The sequence below is a fragment of the Pistacia vera genome, unplaced genomic scaffold (genome assembly GCF_008641045.1).
Source record: "Pistacia vera cultivar Batoury unplaced genomic scaffold, PisVer_v2 Contig42, whole genome shotgun sequence".
Lineage (NCBI taxonomy): Eukaryota > Viridiplantae > Streptophyta > Magnoliopsida > Sapindales > Anacardiaceae > Pistacia > Pistacia vera.
The window spans coordinates 121713-144029 of NW_022196246.1; the positions used below are offsets into that span (position 1 = coordinate 121713).

Consider the following 22317-nt stretch of genomic DNA (forward strand, 5'->3'; position numbering starts at 1 on the left):
CATCCAAATATAGCCTCAAAACAAAAAGCAAATCAGGAGTGATATAAGCAAAACTCATATAACTCTTAAATTCACTAAAGTTTTCTTTATTTAAAAGGATTGGGCTGCTGCTGTATCCTAATCTTTGAACTCCCAAGTCTAGTTTCTTTTGTCTTTTGTTTAGTGGATTACTGGTACATCACTTTTTAAATTGATTTTAGTATAAACAAATTTTTTGTGTCTTATCAAAAACAGAGTGATATAAGCAAAATAAACTAAGAACAAACCAAATAAAAGATGAAATAACAAAGCTTTAAGAAAAATCAATTGTTAAAAAAAGTTTGCAATTCATTCTCCTATAATTCTATATGTCATAAGTTTATTAAGAAAAATTATCTTTAATAAAATAAAATACCAAAAGAAAAAAGAAAGACATATGTAACTCTTTGACTTCATTTCTCAGCTTGATGTAACTTATCATTTGCTTCATGTAATTTTCAGTGAAAATGAAAAACATGTATAAAGACTCACATTGCTTCTTCCCCAAAATGCAGATCGCTTTGTACTGAGATTGGAACTCGTAACTTTACCAACTGGCTTCTCAGAAGATGATTCAAGTCCAGATGCAGAAAGGGCGTGCCCAGGATCCATTGAAGAAAGAATCTCACCCATTGAACGGTAAGATTCACCAGCAGGTAAAACATCTGAAGCTTCAATCTCTGTTATTGAACATTCAGTTCCTTTCTTCGGTGCTCCTTGATCAATCATCTGAACAGTAGGATCCCTGATCTGTGGAGAATCAATAGGTGGATTAGAGTTATCAGCTGTAGCATTATTGTATCTCGGGGAGGCTCCATCTGACTCATCACCACCAAATGCCTGTATGTATGCAAAAAGAACAAACATGTCAATAAAAAATAACCTAACTTCCATAAGTGCTTAATTGAACACAAACACCATACCTAAGTCTAAAATAAATCATCAAAAAATCAAATAAGTTCAGTATCCAGATCTCCCTAGACCTGGTTTTGAAATAGAAAAATGAAACATTTTCCTTCATAGGAAACACTAAGTCTATGAAAAGATTAAAAGTTTACAATGGTACACCAGGTGTCCACTGCAAGAGAGCTAGATCTTTACAGAAGAATCTCAAACCTTGTGTGATGAACACTCCTCTTCACGCATAAAGAAATTATACACATATTTTGCAACTTAAACTTATAGTTTCATTATCCTTTACCCTCTTAACTTTTCAGGCAATTTCTCTCATTATGCCACAAACACACAATATGTCTTGTACTAGGGAAAACAATCTCAATTGCATTTATGGCCTTATCTTGATCAGTGATAATTCCATTAGGAGCAACATCCATGCATTCAAGCCAAGAACGAAATAGCCATACAAATATCTCAGTTTCTCATGAGAAAATAACCACAACTAACAACGTCGAATGTCAGTGATGATCAACCTCCACAAAAGCAGCCAATGGCATATCATATTGTTCGTCAAATACGTTTGGTCGAATGTGACAAACATCACCGAATTCTTTATATGCAGCACTACATCTAGCATCATCCCATAGCACATTCTGTAATCGACTCTCTTCATCTACATCAATCATGTATAAGAATTTGAATTTCTTTTGCATTTTCATAAAATACTCAAGTACTGCCAAAGCATCTCTACTCCAAGTCGTAGCCTTCTCACTTTTTCAATGTAGTTCATAATCTTTTTGTAGAAACGTCAAATTCTCTACCTCTCCTGCCTCAACTGAACATGACTGAAAATTTTTATACGGTCTAATCCCAGCCACATCTTAACTTCAAGTCGCCTTTCACATAAGGTTGCACGCTCGGTTAACCTTGAAATATCTTATTTTTGTCGGACTTGTAAGATCATGGTTATTGTCAAGTACAACTGATTTAATTTCCCATTTGCATTCACCATTAAAAGCTGCACTAATCCGATGTTTACAATCTGTTTAGAACATCTCTCCTTCCCAGAATAAGAACATGCCACTGTCACAATCTCACTCTCCATCATCGCCTTCTTTGACGTACGTATCATTGCTTCAAACCTATTTGTTACCATACCGTTTGTAATACTTCACCAAACATCAACTGAATCAAACACCATTCCATATGAGGCTCCACTCTTCCTCTGCACATCTCATATCTTCTAATTCATTACGTTCATTTTCCTGATCATTTAATAGTTTTATAATAGACAAAATTAGAATGTACTAATACAACACATCAAAAGAAACAATACGATACAATAAATTTAAAATCATGTTAACGAAAAAGTTAAGGTTTCGAACACAATTTACCTCACATCATTGAAATTAGGCAAACTGGACTTTTCCATATTCTGTAATTTAATGCAAAACAATACTAATGTTCGCGTTCACGAATCTGATTCACAACAATCACCAACAAATATTCTCTATCACTTTTTTTTCTATTAAACATATATTCAAAATAGAATACAAATTAATAAATGCATAAGTTAAAAAAACACTTAACAACGTCAACAAATCTTCTAATCTGGACAAATTTTGATCTTCTTATCTCCTTTCCACTGTAAACAATTGTTTTACGAAAATGTATAGCTTTTGTTCTTGTCATGGTAGCTGGTTGTTCAGGAAGAAACGGCTTGTGAGAAGAACTCGAGAAGATTCAGACGCGAAGAATAGACGGGACGATGAAGCAGAAGGCAAAGAGGGTATAAAATGAAGTTTTTCTTTTTTTTTCACTTGAAGAATTTTGGCGCTGGTTTTTGGAGAAGCCGTATTGGAGAAGCTAATGTTTTTCGCAAATTAAAAAAAAAAAATAGTTAATAAAATAACATTTTATATTATGGACGGTCGTCCATATTATGGGACGACCGTCCTTTACATAAGGGACACCGTCATTCTTGTGGACGGGGTCCATACAAAGGACAGGCGTCCGTATATGTGGACGCCGTCCACACGTTAGGACACCGTCCACAAGTTATGGACGAGTATCCAAGTTTTTTTTTTTTTTTTGTTTTTTATATTTACATTGGCGGGCGTCCCTTATTTGCGGGCGCCCGCCAAAATTATTAAGGAACGACATCCATAACTGATGAACGGGCATCTTAATTTTTTTTTAATTTTTTAAAACCATTGTTAAGGACGGACGTCCATTAATATGAACGCCGTCCATAATTTTGTTTATAAAAATTTTATTATTTAAATAAAGGACAAGCGTCCATTTATGTGGACGCTCGTCTTTTATTTAGGAACGCAGTCCAAACCTTGAACAGGCGTCCTTATTTTTTGTTTATATTGCTTATTTCATTACTAATGAACGGACGTTCTTTAAATTGGGATGTCCGTCCATAGTAAATAGCCTCCCGTCCATATAATATGAACGAGAGTTCATGCAAGTGAACGGTCGTCTATAGATGAATGGTCGTTCATTAGAGAAAAAAAATGAACGTAAAACGTGTCTGGTGTGAGTCACGGACACGTAAGTCGATGTAAGATTTCGGTGTACAATCCCGTGTCCTAGACATTATTGTAATATGAAATGCACCTGAAGTTCAAAAACTATCAATAACACCCTACTATTACCAGTGGTAATTTACCACGCCATTGATAAGTTGTCTAATAATAATGCAATTTCGAAACTCTCTCATTTCCCTTAAATCTTCATCAAACTTCTGAACTATTGAAGGAGGTTAAGAGAAAATATACAAGTAGAAGTCTCAACTATTTTGATTATTAACGTTTGGGGGGTGAAAGTAGTTTTGAAAAAGGTTAGCGAGACCTAAGGGTTAGCATTTCATACCTCAAAAGCATGAAGTTGTACACAAAACAGCACATATCGACATTCAAGTTCGGTATAATCAAAAAGTGTAAATCCTGCAAACATACATCATGGGTAGATTGATCTCTATATAAATTATTGAAGTGATATCGACATTATGTTCCGGTAATAGCAAGCAAATTTAATCGTCGTTAAGCTAGTTATATACATCATTTAGGAGACGGTAGGCAAGGGGGAAAATGAAAGAAAGACTAGATTCTGAAGTTCAATTCCCAACAGAAGCTTCACCATAGCTCTAGCACAGGAGAACTCCAATAAAAAAAAATATAGAAAACGAGAAACTATGCTCTTCTACCTGCTGCGATTGCAAGATATGGGCTCGTGTCACTGTTTCTAGCTAGTTCCCAGAACTCGTGATCTATTTTCAGCTTTTCTGGAAATCATCCTTCTCCAGTTGACTTTGCTTAACCATCTAAAATCGAATAACGGATGTCCAGACTGTAGCTTCACCAGGTGTCTTCTATACGGTATTAACATAGTCTTCAGACCTGCCATAATGGCATACCGATTAGAATGAATAGCACGAAAGCAATGACTACAAGAACAGAAACTCAACATGAAATAATGAATACAAGAAAGAACAGAGAGTAGGCAGGCATACCTGTGATGCACATTGTCCTGTAAATAATAGCGCACCAGCATCTCCTATAGTATTCATGTGCGGCCTCTCCAAGCATTCAAGAAACTCCAAGTCAGCTTTAGCAATTAGCCTGATCATGAGTGTCATAACCCATATCATGGCAATAACAGCAATAATCCAACCAATCAATCGGTCTCCTGTCCCAAATAAGAGAGCCGTTGTCTTTCCCACTGGACCAATTTGGCCCACAATAGTGTCCATATCTAGGAAAAGCTGGGAAAGAAATGTCTTGAACCTTTATGCCATGGGACCTTTGACACATATGGTCGAAATTTCACAGGGTTACTCTGAGAATAGGGTCATTAAACCCTTGTTGCTGAGCACGTTTCTTCAACCTTCTGTTTATAGTTGTTGGTCTCGACTATTGTCTCGAGCATTAATCGCCCAAGGAATAAGAGATACGAGGGACCAGCCCCATAGCTTGATGTCAAAACCCGCCTTTGGTTCTGACTGTTCAACAGTACGGCCTTTGATTCAAGGTTTCTTGCATATCTCTTTTGAATGGATACTGGACCATCCAATACTAAGAAAATCAAATTTCATCTTCAGCAAAGGCAAGATGTCACCATATTACAGATTACAGCCACCATTAATTCACTCCTTTAGTAATTCTGTCATAGATATAACACTAAGACAAATCAATAAACTAGGCCAAGCATAAAATTTTGAACAACTGAAATCAATTTCAATCGATTTCACACTAATGAATAAATTATGAAGAACATACAGTTTCATCACCTATTCAAATACAAAAGCCAGAATTCATCAAACAAAAATCACTCAAGCTCTGATAATGAAAGGAGATCATAACTTAAGTTAATATTATAACGTTGCTGGGACTGGCATCATTACCAGGATATTTTTCTTCACGTAACGTGTAAGAACTGTAATACTTCAACAGCTAATATCAAATTTTGCTACGCAAATTGATAGATTTCTTCACGTAAGGTTACAATGTTATGCTACCAGGTTTTTCTTTTTGATTCAATTTCTAAATAAAATCATTAATTTCAACTCAAGCTAACACGTCTCTGCTAGTTTTGATCCTCTAGTAAATTTAGAAAAAAAAGAAAGAAAATAAGATCGTATAATATGAAAAAACGCAAAATTACAGTTTTAAGCTCTGCTCTGACGCAATTGCAAACCTACAAGCACAGAAATGATGATGAATAGAGAAATCAGACACTTACTTGGACCGAACAAGAGAAGAGAAGGAAAAGCTGGAATTTTGATACGATGTCTTATGAATTTTCCTTGGTTATCTGGGGAAACAAACAGGGAGGAATGGAAGAGAAGAGAATGAGAGAGGGAGGAGAGATTGAAAGAAAGAAGAAGAGAAAGCAGCGACGATTCTCGAAATTTTTTTAATTTTTTGTGGTGGGAATGAAATCGCAGTGGATTATGGTGACAAGAAGTTTTAATTTTAAAGAATGAGACCCCATTCTAACCTGCTGTCTGACCTGGCTTCTCATTATTGGTCCTTGGAATGTTTGGATTTTTTAAATAAATTAAAATATGTAATTGTTATTTTTCTTTCTACAAATGATATTATATAAATATATTTTATTATTCCTGAGTAATATTACACGTCGTTAATGACTGATCATTTTTCTTCCTCATCATGCATCCATATAAATCAACATGACATATCAATTGAGATGAAAATTTAGAACATTGTTTGAGAAAGTGAACTAAATTGGAATGCATTATAATTTATAACCACAAGATGTCAAAAACGCCCATCAAATCAATGAAACCGCCTTCAAATACACACTTTGAATTCACAAAATGTTTGAATGTGCATCTACATAGAACAAATTATTGTCACAATATGGTTTCTTAAAAGAGTAAAAAAAAAAAAAAATGTACAATCTCTTCAGAATGATTCTGATTCCCCCCATCTACTATTAACAAAACACAGAAGATAAACTTGCTTGTTTACAATGGCCCAAAAAATTACAACAGGGGAGCTGAACACAGGTCAATAATGTTAGAACCAAATTCCTCTCACTACCAAAAAATAAAAAAAAATTAAATTAACGAGGAATAATCGGAGTAAGCAGAACTACATGGAGATAAAACTATATGAATACGGAAGGATTTACAAGAAGGCGGCAGACATTCTTCATCCTGAGTCTGTCACCATCTTTGGTAGTCCATGGTGTGGAAGATGGTCGATAGAGAAATCTTGGGAAGATGTCGTGCCATAGTTTAGATCAAGGTTGTGGAGGCTGTTTCATTAGCTGCGATCGTCTTCCTTGAAGAAATAAGACGAGTGTTAATTCTACCAGAGCAGAAGATGCCGCTGATGGATGCCTTGCATAATCAATTGACTGCAACCACGGTGAACATTGTAGAACAAAGGGTTAACAAGAATCAATTTGGAAATGCAGAAACAAAGTTCAGTGATAATTCAAAATTTTCCAATTTATTTGGCACACCAAATGTGGTAGCAAACTGTCAGCAAAACTCGAGCTCACCTCTATGCTCTTGAAGTGGAAGGAACGGATGCAGAATCAACAGCGAGATCATCCAGAGACACCGTAGTAGATGCCTCGGTACTTTTTGAGTCACTCAAGCTGGTTGACTCCATAAATTGCTTCCGTGAAGGCAGTCTGCTGCTGCTTCCAGTTGCTGATACTTGTCCTTAACATTTCTCCAATCTGCCCCTAACAAATTCTCCTACAGTATCGCAGCAGAATATTATATTAGGACTGTTTAACATGTGTATTAATAACTAAAAAGGATAACAAATGGCAAAGCAAGTGATCTGACGGTCCAAAATAATACTGCGGAAAGCACATATTCATTGCATTCGGGAGGACAAGACAAAGAGGATCCGCAAATCCTAGGTATTTCAGTTTGCAATATCATCTTTGTTATAACTAAGACCAATTGGGGCTGAACAATTTTGAAGAATACCTCTGTTCTTTGTTTCCGTTCATGATTAACAAAAGCAAGGGTGTATCAAATCTTGCGGAAGAAACCTCCTGCAGATATAAAATACACTTTAGAAATAAAACCTAAAAAATACTATACATCATGTTTAGGCTAACTTAAACGGTCCGAATTCTGAGTCTACAAAAGGCTCTGAACCAACAATCAGAAAGAGAACAACTCTCTTGATGGATAGGGCAGCGTTTACAAGTAAAATCAATAGTTTTCACACTATGGTGATTAAATATCAACGTATTAGGAGAAACACTAATAAAAAAGTAAATAGATTCAAAAAGAGTTATCTTGTAAGTGTTAAAAGTTGCATGCAACTACCTAAAACTTTTTGACACCACACACTGAGAATTCAAAATGTTAGCATGGTCTTGCACACTCACTGTTGAGAATTATGGTTTTGGACATTTTGGTAACGGTCACATGCATCAGAAAGAGATCCATAGTGATGTTGCGTTGCTGATTAAGTTGATGATGGAGTTCTGCAACTTTCTGCTTCAACCTGGCCACTCGCCTCAGAAAGCAATCTCCTCTAGCTAGCCCTTGTCTTCACATCAATTGAAATTATAAGAATACGTGTGCTCAAGATTTACAAAAAGAAATAAATATATATAAATACTAGTTTCCTAAGATCGATACAAACTTTAGAATCCATGCTGCGTGAGTGGAAAACTGTCCAGCAGACATGCTCAACCAACTTCCAATGCAGCTCTAAGATCTCTTTCAGCTTGTAGCTGCTCCTGCAATCTTGACACCTGTACAAGCAGAATATAACATATAAGTGAGAGTAGAAGTTACGAATAAGCAGTATATAATAGGTAAGAGGGAAATACATCTTGCTCAAGTGCCAAGCGACGCTCATGCAAGCCTGCTTCCTTCTCTCCAAGCTAGCTTTTAAAATGGCATTTCCTCAGCCTGTAACAAATTATGACCAATTCTGTCAGTAATAACCCTATTCTATGACTAAATACAATAATTTAGCAGAAGATACGTGATACCTCCTTCGCAACGGTGTCGCAAGTCATTCTTTGTGATCTCAAGCCTCTGAATAGCAAGCCTATAACAAGTCAACATATTCACTTTTGTTAAAATAATTAGACCAATCTGGAGCAAATCATAAAACGAGCTGATTGTAGACAGTCAAAATACTTCAAAAGACCTAAGAAGTTAATGCTAGAAACTTTCCAGGATGTAATATTTTAACTGATTGTAGCTAAGTTAAGTTAGAAATGAGACAAAATCACCCTTAATCCATAAACCACAACCTAATATCAACTCATATACTTTCCAAAATCATTCCAAACACGTTAAATTCATAAGAAAAATATCAGGAAGCGATTTTCGTGAATAAATTCATAAATTCTTTAATTATCTCAATATACTTCAATTTAATCACACATTGAGTATTTTTATCACCAAAATAGAGTCACTTTCATGACTCTAACAAAGATATGTCTTCTCATACTTTAGACGAAATAGAAAGCATATTTGAGCAGATGGAAAAGTTTCAAGAAGAGCGTTTTTCACGTATTGAGAGGCAAATACAAGAACAACATGATCAATTGCAAAGTAATTTCAACTCGTTTGCATCAAAAATAGAAGAAACAATTGACATCATTAGGGAATGCATGACAGAAATTTTCAGCATGATGAAGAACTTCTCAACAGCCTCCTCCTCCTCCAATCAACCTCCACCCCTTGCACCATGATGAAGAATTTATCAACAGTCCCCTCCTTGTCAACATTCTTGAGGAACGCACTATGAATGTTAATTATGATTATGTGTACTTCAAATACTAAGCTTTATATACGAAGATTATATTTGTCTTTTGTTTATAAATAGATAGATTTCAGAGGATGTTCTTGATAAAGATTGTCTTTTGTTTATAAATAGATTTGCCTTTTGTTTATACATATCTCAACTACTCTTTTGAATGCATATGTATATGTAATACTAGACATACCCAAAGACATCAAAATTCAAATCTCAAATGAAATGCATATCTAAAATTTCATCTACAACCGGAGTCTGCAATGTGACGATAATATATACTGAAAACATTCATAATAAGTTACATTAAGGTCACTATCATGAATTCACAACCCTTCAGCAGATCGCCTCCTCATACATAACCAATGACGAAAATATAAAAAATAAAACAGCTGAATCAACATACAACTCAACTACATTCGGCAGAAATTAACCAAAGCATGAATAATTTCTGCCAAATACAATTCTATATGCTTCAACTTGTCAACAATACCAAACATCTCCCAACGAGACATCTTCATCATTTACAAACTCCTGTCCAGTATAGAAATTACTTTGGCCTGCGAGATTTTGAACCGAACCAGTGGACATCTGTCATTGTTTAACAACCATAATTTAGCACACGTTATAGAAAACTTAAGCCAATTACAATTATATAACATACATAACACATACCTAGGTAGTAACAACATCATTCGACAACACTTGAGTTTCCGCATCGGCCACGGAAATAGATGAAAGGAATTGTTCCTTTTATAGCTCTACTGATGATCATTTTCCTAAAAAGTAGCATAGCACATTAATAATCAAGTCGATATTATTCTAAACTCCAAATAAGTAAATAATGTTTTAAAAAAGAAATTTCATGTAAGAATAGGTGTATAACTCATACCAATTCTTTATTTTTGTAATTTTTTCTTTTTAACCCTACGTACAATTTCTTCAACCTTCGATTGCTTTCTTCTACATGGAGGACGACCTTTGCTACGAACTGCCTGTGGACTAATAATTAGACTATTTCCCTCTTTCGGAGGACTGTCCCCATCTTACTACTCAAACCGGTTGTGCAAGAGATATTCACTTTTGTACCAAGCCCTCCCTCACTTTCCTTTTGCTCCAACTTTTTCCTCATGTTAATCCTAAACTCCGTCAACATATTATAATCTTCCTCATTGTTTGATGTCATATCGGCTACTGTCAGCATTAAATTAGACAACTTATCAAAACGTTATCCTTCAATGTTGGTACTCCACCTATTATAACTCACCTTAATTTTCTTATGACATCTGTTTATATTTTTCCTCTAACACCGTAAAATGTACTTTTCTGGAACGTGTGAAACCCTTTTATGAATCAACACCATAATGACATGTCAGCATAAAATCCCCCTGAACTCAAACAAATGACAAGTACAACAAATATTACACGAACTTTCTTCAAAGTATACCGAAAACGAAACACGGTGACTACTATCTCCAAACCAAACATCTTCCAAAACTTGATACTCCTCGTATGAATCACATTTATTAAAAAAAAAAAAATCACAATAAATCTACCCCGCAATCTCTTCTTGAAACTCTTTAAACTTTGCAGTTGTGTATGCACTTTGAAATTGTTTCTCAATAGGGTAATTAGTTATGCATGGTATCCAAGATTTGAAAGATCTAAAATCAGCCTCCCTTTCTTTTTCCACTTTATCTCGCAATGCATTATCATATTGTTCCACAAATTTTTTCAAAGTAGCTTTTGAATTTACATACCCATCAAAAAATACATGCATACTTTCACTACGTTGGATAGTAGACATACATGCCAGAAAGTATCTTTAAGAAATGCAGGCACCCATCATACTCTTTCTTTGTACAATCCACATAACTATGCATTCTCATAAAGGTTGTACACATCAACATATTGGTTCCACCGTTCTTCGAACTCTTCACGCATAAAGAAATTATACACAATATTTTGCAACTTAAACTTTATAGTTTCATATTCCTTATACCCTCTTAACTTTTCAGGCAATTTCTTCATTATATGCCACAAACACCACATATGTCTTGTACTAGGGAAAACAATCTCAATTGCATTTTGCATGGCCTTATCTTGATCAGTGATAATTCCATTAGGAGCAACATCCATGCATTCAAGCCAAGAACGAAATAGCCATACAAATATCTCAGTGTTCTCATGAGAAATTAACCCACAACCTAACAACGTCGAATGTCAGTGATGATCAACCTCCACAAAAGCAGCAAATGGCATATCATACTTGTTCGTCAAATACGTTGTGTCGAATGTGACAACATCACCGAATTCTTTATATGCAGCACTACATCTAGCATCATCCCATAGCACATTCTGTAATCGACTCTCTTCATCTACATCAATCATGTATAAGAAATTTGAATTCTTCTTTTGCATTTTCATAAAATACTCAAGTACTGCCAAAGCATCTCCTACTCCAAGTCGTAGCCTTCTCACTTTTTCAATGTAGTTCCTATAATCTTTTTGTAGAAACGTCAAATTCTCTACATCTCCTGCCTCAACTGAACATGACTGAAAATTTTTATACGGTCTAATCCCAGCCACATCATTAACTTCAAGTCGCCTTTTCACATAAGGTTGCATCGCTCGGTTAACCTTGAAATATCTTATTTTTGTCGGACTTGTAAGATCATGGTTATGTTCAAGTACAACTGATTTAATTTCCCATTTGCATTCACCATTAAAAGCTGCACTAATCCGATGTTTACAATCTGTTTAGACTTACATCTCTCCTTCCCAGAATAAGAACATGCCACTGTCACATATCTCATCTCTCCATCATCGCCTTTCTTTGACGTACGTATCATTGCTTCAAATCCTATTTTGTTACCATACCGTTTGTAATACTTCACCAAACTATCAACTGAATCAAACACCATTCCAATATGAGGCTCCACTTCTTCCTCTGCACATCTCATATCTTCTAATTCATTACGTTCATTTTCCTGATCATTTAATAGTTTTATAATAGACAAAATTAGAATGTACTAATACAACACATCAAAAGAAACAATACGATACAATAAATTTAAAATCATGTTAACGAAAAAGTTAAGGTTTCGAACACAATTTACCTCAACATCATTGAAATTAGGCAAACTGGACTTTTCCATATTCTGTAATTTAATGCAAAACCAATACTAATGTTCGCGTTCACGAATCTGATTCACAACAATCACCAACAAATATTCTCTATCACTTTTTTTTTCTATTATAACATATATTCAATCCAAAATAGAATACAAAATTAAATAAATGCATAAGTTAAATAAAAACCACTTAACAACGTCAACAAATCTTTCTAATCTGGACAAATTTTGATCTTCTTATCTCCCTTTCCACTGTAAACAATTGTTTTACGAAAAATGTATAGCTTTTGTTCTTGTCATGGTAGCTGGTTGTTCAGGAAGAAACGGCTGTTGAGGAAGAAACTCGAGAAGAATTCAGACGCGAAGAATAGACGGGAACGATGAAGCAGAAGGCAAAGATGGGTATAAAATGAAGTTTTTTCTTTTTTCTTTCACTTGAAGAATTTTGGCGCTGGTTTTTGGAGAAGCCGTATTGGAGAAGCTAATGTTTTTCGCAAATTAAAAAAAAAAAATAGTTAATTAAAATAACATTTTATTATATTATGGACGGTCGTCCATATTATGTGGACGACCGTCCTTTACATAAGGGACACCCGTCCATTCCTTGTGGACGGGCGTCCATACATAATGGACAGGCGTCCGTTATATGTGGACGCCCGTCCACACGTTAGGGACACCCGTCCACAAGTTATGGACGAGTATCCAAAGTTTTTTTTTTTTTTTTGTTTTTTATATTTACATTATGGACGGGCGTCCCTTATTTGCGGGCGCCCGGCCAAAATTATTAAGGAACGACCATCCATAACTGATGAACGGGCATCCTTAATTTTTTTTTTTAATTTTTTAAAACCATTGTTAATGGACGGACGTCCATTAACATATGAACGCCCGTCCATTAATTTTGTTTATAAAAATTTTATTATTTAAATAAAGGACAAGCGTCCATTATATGTGGACGCTCGTCTTTTATTTAGGAACGACCGTCCATAACCTATGAACAGGCGTCCATTATTTTTGTTTATATTGCTTATTTCATTTACTAATGAACGGACGTTCTTTAAATTGGGATGTCCGTCCATAGTAAATAGCCTCCCGTCCATATAATATGAACGAGAGTTCATGCAAGTGAACGGTCGTCTATAGTTAATGAATGGTCGTTCATTAGAGAAAAAAAAATTGAACGTAAAACGTGTCTGGTGTGAGTCACGAGACACGTAAGTCGATGTAAGATTTCGGTGTACAATCCCAGTGTCCGTAGCATTATTGTAATCTGAAATGCACCTGAAGTTATCAAAAACTATCAATAACACCCCTACTATTACCAGTGGTAATTTACCACGCCATTGATAAGTTGTCTAATAATAATGCAATTTCGAAACTCTCTCATTTCCCTTAAATCTTCATCAAACTTCTTGAACTATTGAAGGAGGTTAAGAGAAAATATACAAGTAGAAGTCTCAACTAATTTTGATTATTTAACGTTTGGGGGGTGAAAGTAGTTTTGAAAAAGGTTAGCGAGACCTAAAGGGTTAGCATTTCATATCCTCAAAAGCATGAAGTATGTACACAAAACAGCACATATCGACATTCAAGTTCGGTATAATCAAAAAGTGTAAATCCTGCAAACATACATCAATGGGTAGATTGATCTCTATATACAAATTATTGAAGCTGATATCGACATTATGTTCCGGTAATAGCAAGCAAATTTAATCGTCGTTAAGCTAGTTATATACATCATTTAGGAGACGGTAGGCAAGGGGGAAAATGAAAGAAAGACTAGATTCTGAAGTTCTAATTCCCAACAGAAGCTTCACCATAGCTCTAGCACAGGAGAACTCCAATAAAAATAAATAATAGAAAACGAGATAACTATGCTCTTCTACCTGCTGCGATTGCAAGATATGGGCTCGTGTCACTGTTGCTAGCTAGTTCCCAGAACTCGTGATCTATTTTCAGCTTTTCTGGAAATCAATCCTTCTCCAGTTGACTTTGCTTAACCATCTAAAATCGAATAACGGATGTCCAGACTGTAGCTTCACCAGGTGTCTTCTATACGGTATTAACATAGTCTTCAGACCTGCCATTAATGGCATACCGATTAGAATGAATAGCACGAAAGCAATGACTACAAGAACAGAAACTCAACATGATAACAATGAATACAAGAAAGAACAGAAGAGTAGGCAGGCATACCTGTGATGCACATTGTCCTGTAAATAATAGCGGCACCAGCATCTCCTATAGTATTCATGTGCGGCCTCTCCAAGCATTCAAGAAACTCCAAGTCAGCTTTTAGCAATTCAGCCTGATCATGAGTGTCATAACCCATATCATGGCAATAACAGCAATAATCCAACCAATCAATCGGTCTCCTGTCCCAAATAAGAGAGCCGTTGTCTTTCCCACTTGACCAATTTGGCCCACAATAGTGTCCATATCTAGGAAAAAGCTGGGAAAGAAATGCTCTTGAACCTTTATGCCATGGGACCTTTGACACATATGGTCGAAATTTCACAGGGTTACCTCTGAGAATAGGGTCATTAAACCCTTGTTGCTGAGCACGTTTCTTCAACCTTCTGTTTATAGTTGTTGGTCCTCGACTATTGTCTCTAGTATTAATCGCCCAAGGAATAAGAGATACGAGGGACCAGCCCCATAGCTTGATGTCAAAACCCGCCTTTGGTTCTGACTGTTCCAACAGTACGGCCTTTGATTCAAGGTTTTCTTGCATATCCTCTTTTGAATGGATACTGGACCATCCAATACTAAGAAAATCAAATTTCATCTTCAGCAAAGGCAAGATGTCACCATATTACAGATTACAGCCACCATTAATTCACTCCTTTAGTAATTCTGTCATAGATATAACACTAAGACAAATCAATAAACTAGGCCAAGCATAAATATTTTGAACAACTGAAATCAATTTCAATCGATTTCACACTAATGAATAAATTTATGAAGAACATACAGTTTCATCACTCCATTCAAATACAAAAAGCCAGAATTACATCAAACAAAAATCACTCAAACTCTGATAATAGAAAGGAGATCATAACTTAAGATTAATATTATAACGTTGCTGGGACTGGCATCATTACCAGGATATATTTTCTTCACGTAACGTGTAAGACTGTAATACAGCTAATATCAAGTTTTGCTACGCAAAATTGATAGATTTCTTCACGTAAGGTTACAATGTTATGCTGCCAGGTTTTTCTTTTTGATTCAATTTTCTAAATAAAATCATGAATTTCAACTCAAGCTAACACGTCTCTGCTAGTTTTGATCCTCTAGTAAATTTAGAAAAAAAAGAAAGAGAAAATAAGATCGTATAATATGAAAAAACGCAAAATTACAGTTTTAAGCTCTGCTCTGACGCAATTGCAAAACCCTACAAGCACAGAAATGATGAATAGAAAAGAGAAATCAGACACTTACTTGGACCGAACAAGAGAAGAGAAGGAAAAGCTGGAATTTTGATACGATGTCTTATGAATTTTCCTTGGTTATCTGGGGAAACAAACAGGGAGGAATGGAAGAAGAAGAGAATGAGAAAAGGGAGGAGAGACTGAAAGAAAGAAGAAGAGAAAAGCAGCGACGATTCTCGAAATTTTTTTTAATTTTTTGTGGTGGGAATGAAATCGCAGTGGATTATGGTGACTAAGAAGTTTTTTAATTTTAAAGAATGAGACCCCATTCCTAACCTGCTGTCTGACCTGGCTTCTCATTATTGGTCCTTGGGAATGTTTGGATTTTTTAAATAAATTATAAATATTGTAATTGTTTTTATTTTTCTTTCTACAAATGATATTATATAAATATATTTTATTATTCCTGAGTAATATTACACGTCGTTAATGAATGATCATTTTTCATTCCTCGTCATGCATCTATATAAATCAACATGACATATCAATTGAGATGAAAAATTTAGAACATTGTTTGAGAAAGTGAACTAAATTTGGAATGCATTATAATTTATAACCACAAGATGTCAAAAACGCCCATCAAATCAATGAAACCGCCTTCAAATACACACTTTGAATTCCACAAAATGTTTGAATGTGCATCTACATAGAACAAATTATTGTCACAATATGGTTTCTTAAAAGAGTAAAAAAAAAAAAAAAAAAATGTTACATCTCTTCAAGAATGATTCTGATTCCCCCCATCTACTATTAACAAAACACAGAAGATATAACTTTGCTTTGTTTACAATGGCCCAAAAAATTACATACCACAGTGGAGCTGAAACAAAGGTCAATAATGTTAGTAACCAAATCTCATTCTCACTATCCAAAAATTTTAAAAAAAAAAAAAAAAAAAAAAATTAAATGAAAACGAGGAATAATCGGAGTAAGCAGAACTACATGGAGATACAACTATATGCAATACAGAAGGATTTACAACAAGGCGGCAGACATTCTTCATCCTGAGTCTGTCACCATCTTTGGTTAGTTCCATGGTGGTGAAGATGGTCGATAGATGAAATCTTGGGAAGATGTCGTGCCATAGTTTAGATCAAGGTTGTGGAGCTGTTCCATTAGCTGCGATCGTCTTTCCTTGAAGAAATCAAGACGAGTGGTTAATTCTACCAGAGCAGAAGATGCCGCTGATGGATGCCTTGCATAATCAATTGACTGCAACCACGGTGACATTGTAGAAACAAAGGGTTAACAAGAATCAATTTGGAAAATGCAGAAACAAAGTTCAGGTGATAATTCAAAATTTTCCAATTTATATTGGCACACCAAATGTGGTAGCAAACTGTCAGCAAAACTCGAGCTCACCTCTACTGCTCTTGAAGTGGAAGGAACGGATGCAGAATCAACAGCGAGATCATCCAGAGACACAGTAGTAGATGCCTCGGTACTTTTTGAGTCACTCAAGCTGGTTGACTCCATAAATTGCTTCCGTGAAGGCAGTCTGCTGCTGCTTCCAGTTGCTGATACTTGTCCTTTAACATTTCTCCAATCTGCCCCTAACAAATTCTCCTACAGTATCGCAGCAGAATATTATATTAGGACTGTTTAAAAGCATGTGTATTAATAAACTAAAAAGGATAACAAATGGCAAAAGCAAGTGATCTGACGGTCCAAAATAAATACTGCAGGAAAGCACAATTTATTCATTGCATTCGGGAGGACAAGACAAAGAGGATCCTGCAAATCCTAGGTTATTTCAGTTTGCAATATCTATCTTTGTTATAACTAAGACCAATTGAGGGCTGAACAATTTTGAAGAAATACCTCTGTTCTTTGTTTCCGTTCATGATTAACAAAAGCAAGGGTAGTATCAAAATCTTGCGGAAGAAACCTCCTGCAGATATAAAATACACTTTAGAAATAAAAACCTAAAAAAAATACTATACATCATGTTTAGGCTAACTTAAACGGTCCGAATTCTGAGTCCTACAAAAGGCCCTGGACCAACAATCAGAAAGAGAACAACTCTCTTGATGGATAGGGCAGCGTTTACAAGTAAAATAGTTTTCACACATATGGTGATTAAAATATCAACGTATTAGGAGAAACACTAAATAAAAAAGTAAATCAGATTCAAAAAAGAGTTATCTTGGTAAGTGTTAAAAAGTTGCATGCAACTACCTAAAACTTTTTGACACCACACACTGAGAATTCAAAATGTTAGCATGGTCTTGCACACTCACTGTTGAGAATTATGGTTTTGGACATTTTGGTAACGGTCACATGCATCAGAAAGAGATCCATAGTGATGTTGCCGTTGCTGATTAAGTTGATGATGGAGTTCTGCAACTTTCTGCTTCAACCTGGCCACATCCGCCTCAGCAAGAGCAATCTCCTCTAGCTCAGCCCTTGTCTTCACATCAATTGAAATTATAAGAATCAGTGCTGCTCAAGATTTACAAAAAGAAATAAATATATATAAATACTAGTTTCCTAAGATCGATACAAACTTTAGAATCCATGCTGCGTGAGCTGGAAAACTGTCCAGCAGACATGCTCAAACCAACTTCCAATGCAGCTCTAAGATCTCTTTCAGCTTGTAGCTGCTCCTGCAATCTTGACACCTGTACAATTACTTACACGTCAGTAGACACAAATACAGGATGCACGACAAACATTGATATGTTTATACACAAGCAGATATAACATATAAGGGAGAGTAGAAGTTACGAAATAAAGGCAGTATATAATGAGTAAGAGGGAAATACATCTTGCTCAAGTGCCAAGCGACGCTCATGCAAAGCCTGCTTCCTTCTCTCCAAGCTAGCTTGTAAAATGGCATTTCCTCTAGCCTGTAACAAATTATGACCAATTCTGTCAGTAATAACCCCTATTCTATGACTAAATACAAATAATTTCAGCAGATACGTTGATACCTCCTTCGCAATCCGGTGTCGCAAGTCATTCTTTGTGATCTCAAGCCTCTGAATAGCAAGCCTATTAACAAGTCAACATATTCACTTTTGTTAAAATAATTAGACCAATCTGGAGCAAATCAAATAAAACTGAAAGCTGATTGTAGAAAGTTCAAAATACTTCAAAAGACCTAAGAAGTTAATGCTAGAAACTTTCCAGGGATGTAATATTTTAACTGAATTGTTAGCTAAGTTAAGTTATGTCAGAATTTTGGTATCTATATTAGAGTAAGAAAGTAAAAATTATGAATCATCATATAGAAAATATCTTCAACTGAAAATTATGTATCAATATAGATAATATAGACAACTATCAACTATGTTTGGGATTTGGTTCTTGCGATATAGTAAGCAGATCAGCTTTCTCTGACCAGTGAATTTTCTGGCACTGATAACAGTTCCAACTTGTTTTAAATTCCTCTGACACTTAAAACTCATTATGTGCATCTAGCAGGATAATCAAGACAAGCGGTAGATATTCATCATAAAGAAAAACTTAACTACCTGCTCACCTAAAACTAGTTTAGGCATGGATACTGCCCGCACTATTTAAGTCAACTTTCGTCATTCGATAAACTATTGTTTCATCACTCCCATAATTTTCTGATGCCATTCAGTTCGATTTACAAAAGAGAATGAAACAGCCTTCAGGATTTCACTTTTTCTTAAAACAGGTAATATAAAACCTCCATTAGTTTGACATCATATAAAGTTTGTTACAAGACTAATTTAAGAAAAAAAAAACCAGTGTACCCACACCTCAATGGTATAAGACCTCCACAGCATACATCAATACTATTAGTGATTGAATATTGTAAAGGAAAGAGTGAATGCATGTTAGTATCTTACTCTTCTTCTCCAGAAGAATCAACGGATTCCATTGAAGGCGTCTTTCTGGCCTGTATAAAAGATAATAAGGATCATCAAATACAAAAAATTGCGTTCAAAAGTTGAAAGAATACAATATCGTATGTTTACTTCTCTGTCATGAAATACAAAAGCATACAAATTCAACACCAAATTTTTTTTCATGTGATAGGGGAAGGAGGGTGGACAAGTAATGAGAAACAAATAACACCAATTAAAGACATGAATTTACAACAAAGATGAACAGTGGTCCACCATTAATAACCACAGCTCTAAATTTCAAGCAAAAAACATAAAAAGAAAAGGCTTAAACCAAAAAGTCTCCCAATTTGTGTAAAAACAAAGAAGTATCCTGAAATTTTACGGACCCAAAGCACAGAGATTCAACTATAATACTGATACTCTTCCTTCTGAAAATTTGAGAACTACCATAGTGATTGAATGCAAGAGCATAATAATGGTAGATTACCATCAACCCATAGAAACTCTCCAGAATAGCATCAATTAGATTATCTAGACCATTAATGTTGTAAAGAAATAATAATATTAAGATGTGAATATGAGAAATTTAGGCCATACAAAAACAAAACCTAACAATTTTCTTAGTAAGATAAGTTCAAGCTTAAATGGGACAGATGAATACCAAGAACATGCATTCATCCAAATATAGCCTCAAAACAAAAAGCAAATCAGGAGTGATATAAGCAAAACTCATATAACTCTTAAATTCACTAAAGTTTTCTTTATTTAAAAGGATTGGGCTGCTGCTGTATCCTAATCTTTGAACTCCCAAGTCTAGTTTCTTTTGTCTTTTGTTTAGTGGATTACTGGTACATCACTTTTTAAATTGATTTTAGTATAAACAAATTTTTTGTGTCTTATCAAAAACAGAGTGATATAAGCAAAATAAACTAAGAACAAACCAAATAAAAGATGAAATAACAAAGCTTTAAGAAAAATCAATTGTTAAAAAAAGTTTGCAATTCATTCTCCTATAATTCTATATGTCATAAGTTTATTAAGAAAAATTATCTTTAATAAAATAAAATACCAAAAGAAAAAAGAAAGACATATGTAACTCTTTGACTTCATTTCTCAGCTTGATGTAACTTATCATTTGCTTCATGTAATTTTCAGTGAAAATGAAAAACATGTATAAAGACTCACATTGCTTCTTCCCCAAAATGCAGATCGCTTTGTACTGAGATTGGAACTCGTAACTTTACCAACTGGCTTCTCAGAAGATGATTCAAGTCCAGATGCAGAAAGGGCGTGCCCAGGATCCATTGAAGAAAGAATCTCACCCATTGAACGGTAAGATTCACCAGCAGGTAAAACATCTGAAGCTTCAATCTCTGTTATTGAACATTCAGTTCCTTTCTTCGGTGCTCCTTGATCAATCATCTGAACAGTAGGATCCCTGATCTGTGGAGAATCAACAGGTGGATTAGAGTTATCAGCTGGAGCATTAGTGTATCTCGGGGAGGCTCCATCTGACTCATCACCACCAAATGCCTGTATGTATGCAAAAAGAACAAACATGTCAATAAAAAATTACCTTAGTTAACTTCCACAAGTGCTTAATTGAACACAAACACCATACCTAAGTCTAAAATAAATCATCAAAAAATCAAATAAGTTCAGTATCAAAATCTCCCTAGACCTGGTTTTGAAATAGAAAAATGAAACATTTTCCTTCATAAGAAACACTAAGTCTATGAAAAGATTAAAAGTTTACAATGGTACACCAGGTGTCCACTGCAAGAGAGCTAGATCTTTACAGAAGAATCTCAAACCTTGTGTGATGAACACTCAAAAGAGAGAAAGTCTACAGCAACCCATAAAGGTAGAACATACATATCAACTCAAAACCCCTAGCCAGTATTGATAAAAGAAGAAAATTATGTCCACTACTCTCTTAAAAGATTCAACTATTTCTTTCATGCCAAATCACCCACAAAAGAGCTAAGAATGCACATTTCCAGAGTCTTTGCCTTGTTTACCATACCATAAGTTGCAACATTCTCCCTAAGTAAAGATGAGCAATTTCTCCAAGTAACCCACTGAATTTTAATTTCAATGCAAAGAAAAATGAGACAGTTCACCATGTCAAGACGTTGTTTATGAGAATCCCAGTGATGCAAGAAAAAGGATTAGCAAAGCGGACAAGGCATATTATTCTAATTTCTACTTATATGTTGACTGTGCTATCAATATCTTCTGACACCGACAACAAAACATTATAACACCATTTCATAAAAACATTAGCAGAAATTTTGGTCTGTTCTCAACATGTCTAGGACTTTCTTTTCAAAACAGATCAATGTTTTAAAACAGGACAACATCAGCAATCTACTTGAAAAAACCCATGAAATTCAACATTTTGATCACTTCTTTTTGTTTTTATTAGAAACTATAAACTTAGTATTACAATAAAAAAGAGATGAGGAAGTATAATTGTGTACCACATATGCACAGAGAATCAAAATCCAAGGAGAAGCAATTTTATAATGACTACAATGAGCTGCCCCTCCCCTAAACAAAAAAGACTGTAAACCTATACAAAGTCAACCCAAAACACCTTCCAAATTGGGATGAATAGAGAAAAAAGATATCTTGAAACTTATGACGACTAAAGCCCAAAGGGAAGAAAAAATTAACTCTTATCCCACAACTCATTACTCTTCTTTTTTCACCAAAAAAACTGATTATTTTT

The 22317-nt window shown here is 35.0% G+C and overlaps 2 protein-coding genes and 1 pseudogene across 4 annotated transcripts in view; all 3 read right to left on the reverse strand.

Annotated features, from left to right (window-relative positions):
- LOC116142827 (rho GTPase-activating protein 7) overlaps positions 1 to 22317 on the reverse strand; it is a 36110-nt gene that overhangs the window by 3913 nt on the left and 9880 nt on the right. For 2 of the 3 annotated variants that reach the window (XM_031428239.1, XM_031428236.1), the window contains exons 14-22: positions 20769 to 21116; positions 19584 to 19633; positions 18696 to 18756; positions 18528 to 18611; positions 18270 to 18383; positions 18003 to 18172; positions 17584 to 17653; positions 17125 to 17328; positions 16347 to 16974 (exon numbers count right to left, since the gene is read on the reverse strand). In XM_031428239.1, the coding sequence (XP_031284099.1) occupies positions 16789 to 16974; positions 17125 to 17328; positions 17584 to 17653; positions 18003 to 18172; positions 18270 to 18383; positions 18528 to 18611; positions 18696 to 18756; positions 19584 to 19633; positions 20769 to 21116 (1287 nt within the window). In that variant the 3' untranslated portion in view covers positions 16347 to 16788. Of the gene's footprint in view, positions 1 to 510; positions 859 to 16346; positions 16975 to 17124; positions 17329 to 17583; positions 17654 to 18002; positions 18173 to 18269; positions 18384 to 18527; positions 18612 to 18695; positions 18757 to 19583; positions 19634 to 20768; positions 21117 to 22317 lie in introns of those variants that run through there. The other variant, XM_031428238.1, reaches the window with a different exon arrangement.
- On the reverse strand, positions 4168 to 4948 carry LOC116142810 (annotated as a pseudogene).
- On the reverse strand, positions 13922 to 15938 carry LOC116142828. The gene is made up of 3 exons (XM_031428240.1): positions 15773 to 15938; positions 14525 to 15184; positions 13922 to 14408 (listed from the first exon to the last, which is right to left on the reverse strand). The coding sequence occupies exons 2-3, from the start codon at positions 15114 to 15116 to the stop codon at positions 14284 to 14286; spliced, it is 717 nt and encodes a 238-aa protein (XP_031284100.1). The 5' UTR covers positions 15117 to 15184; positions 15773 to 15938; the 3' UTR covers positions 13922 to 14283.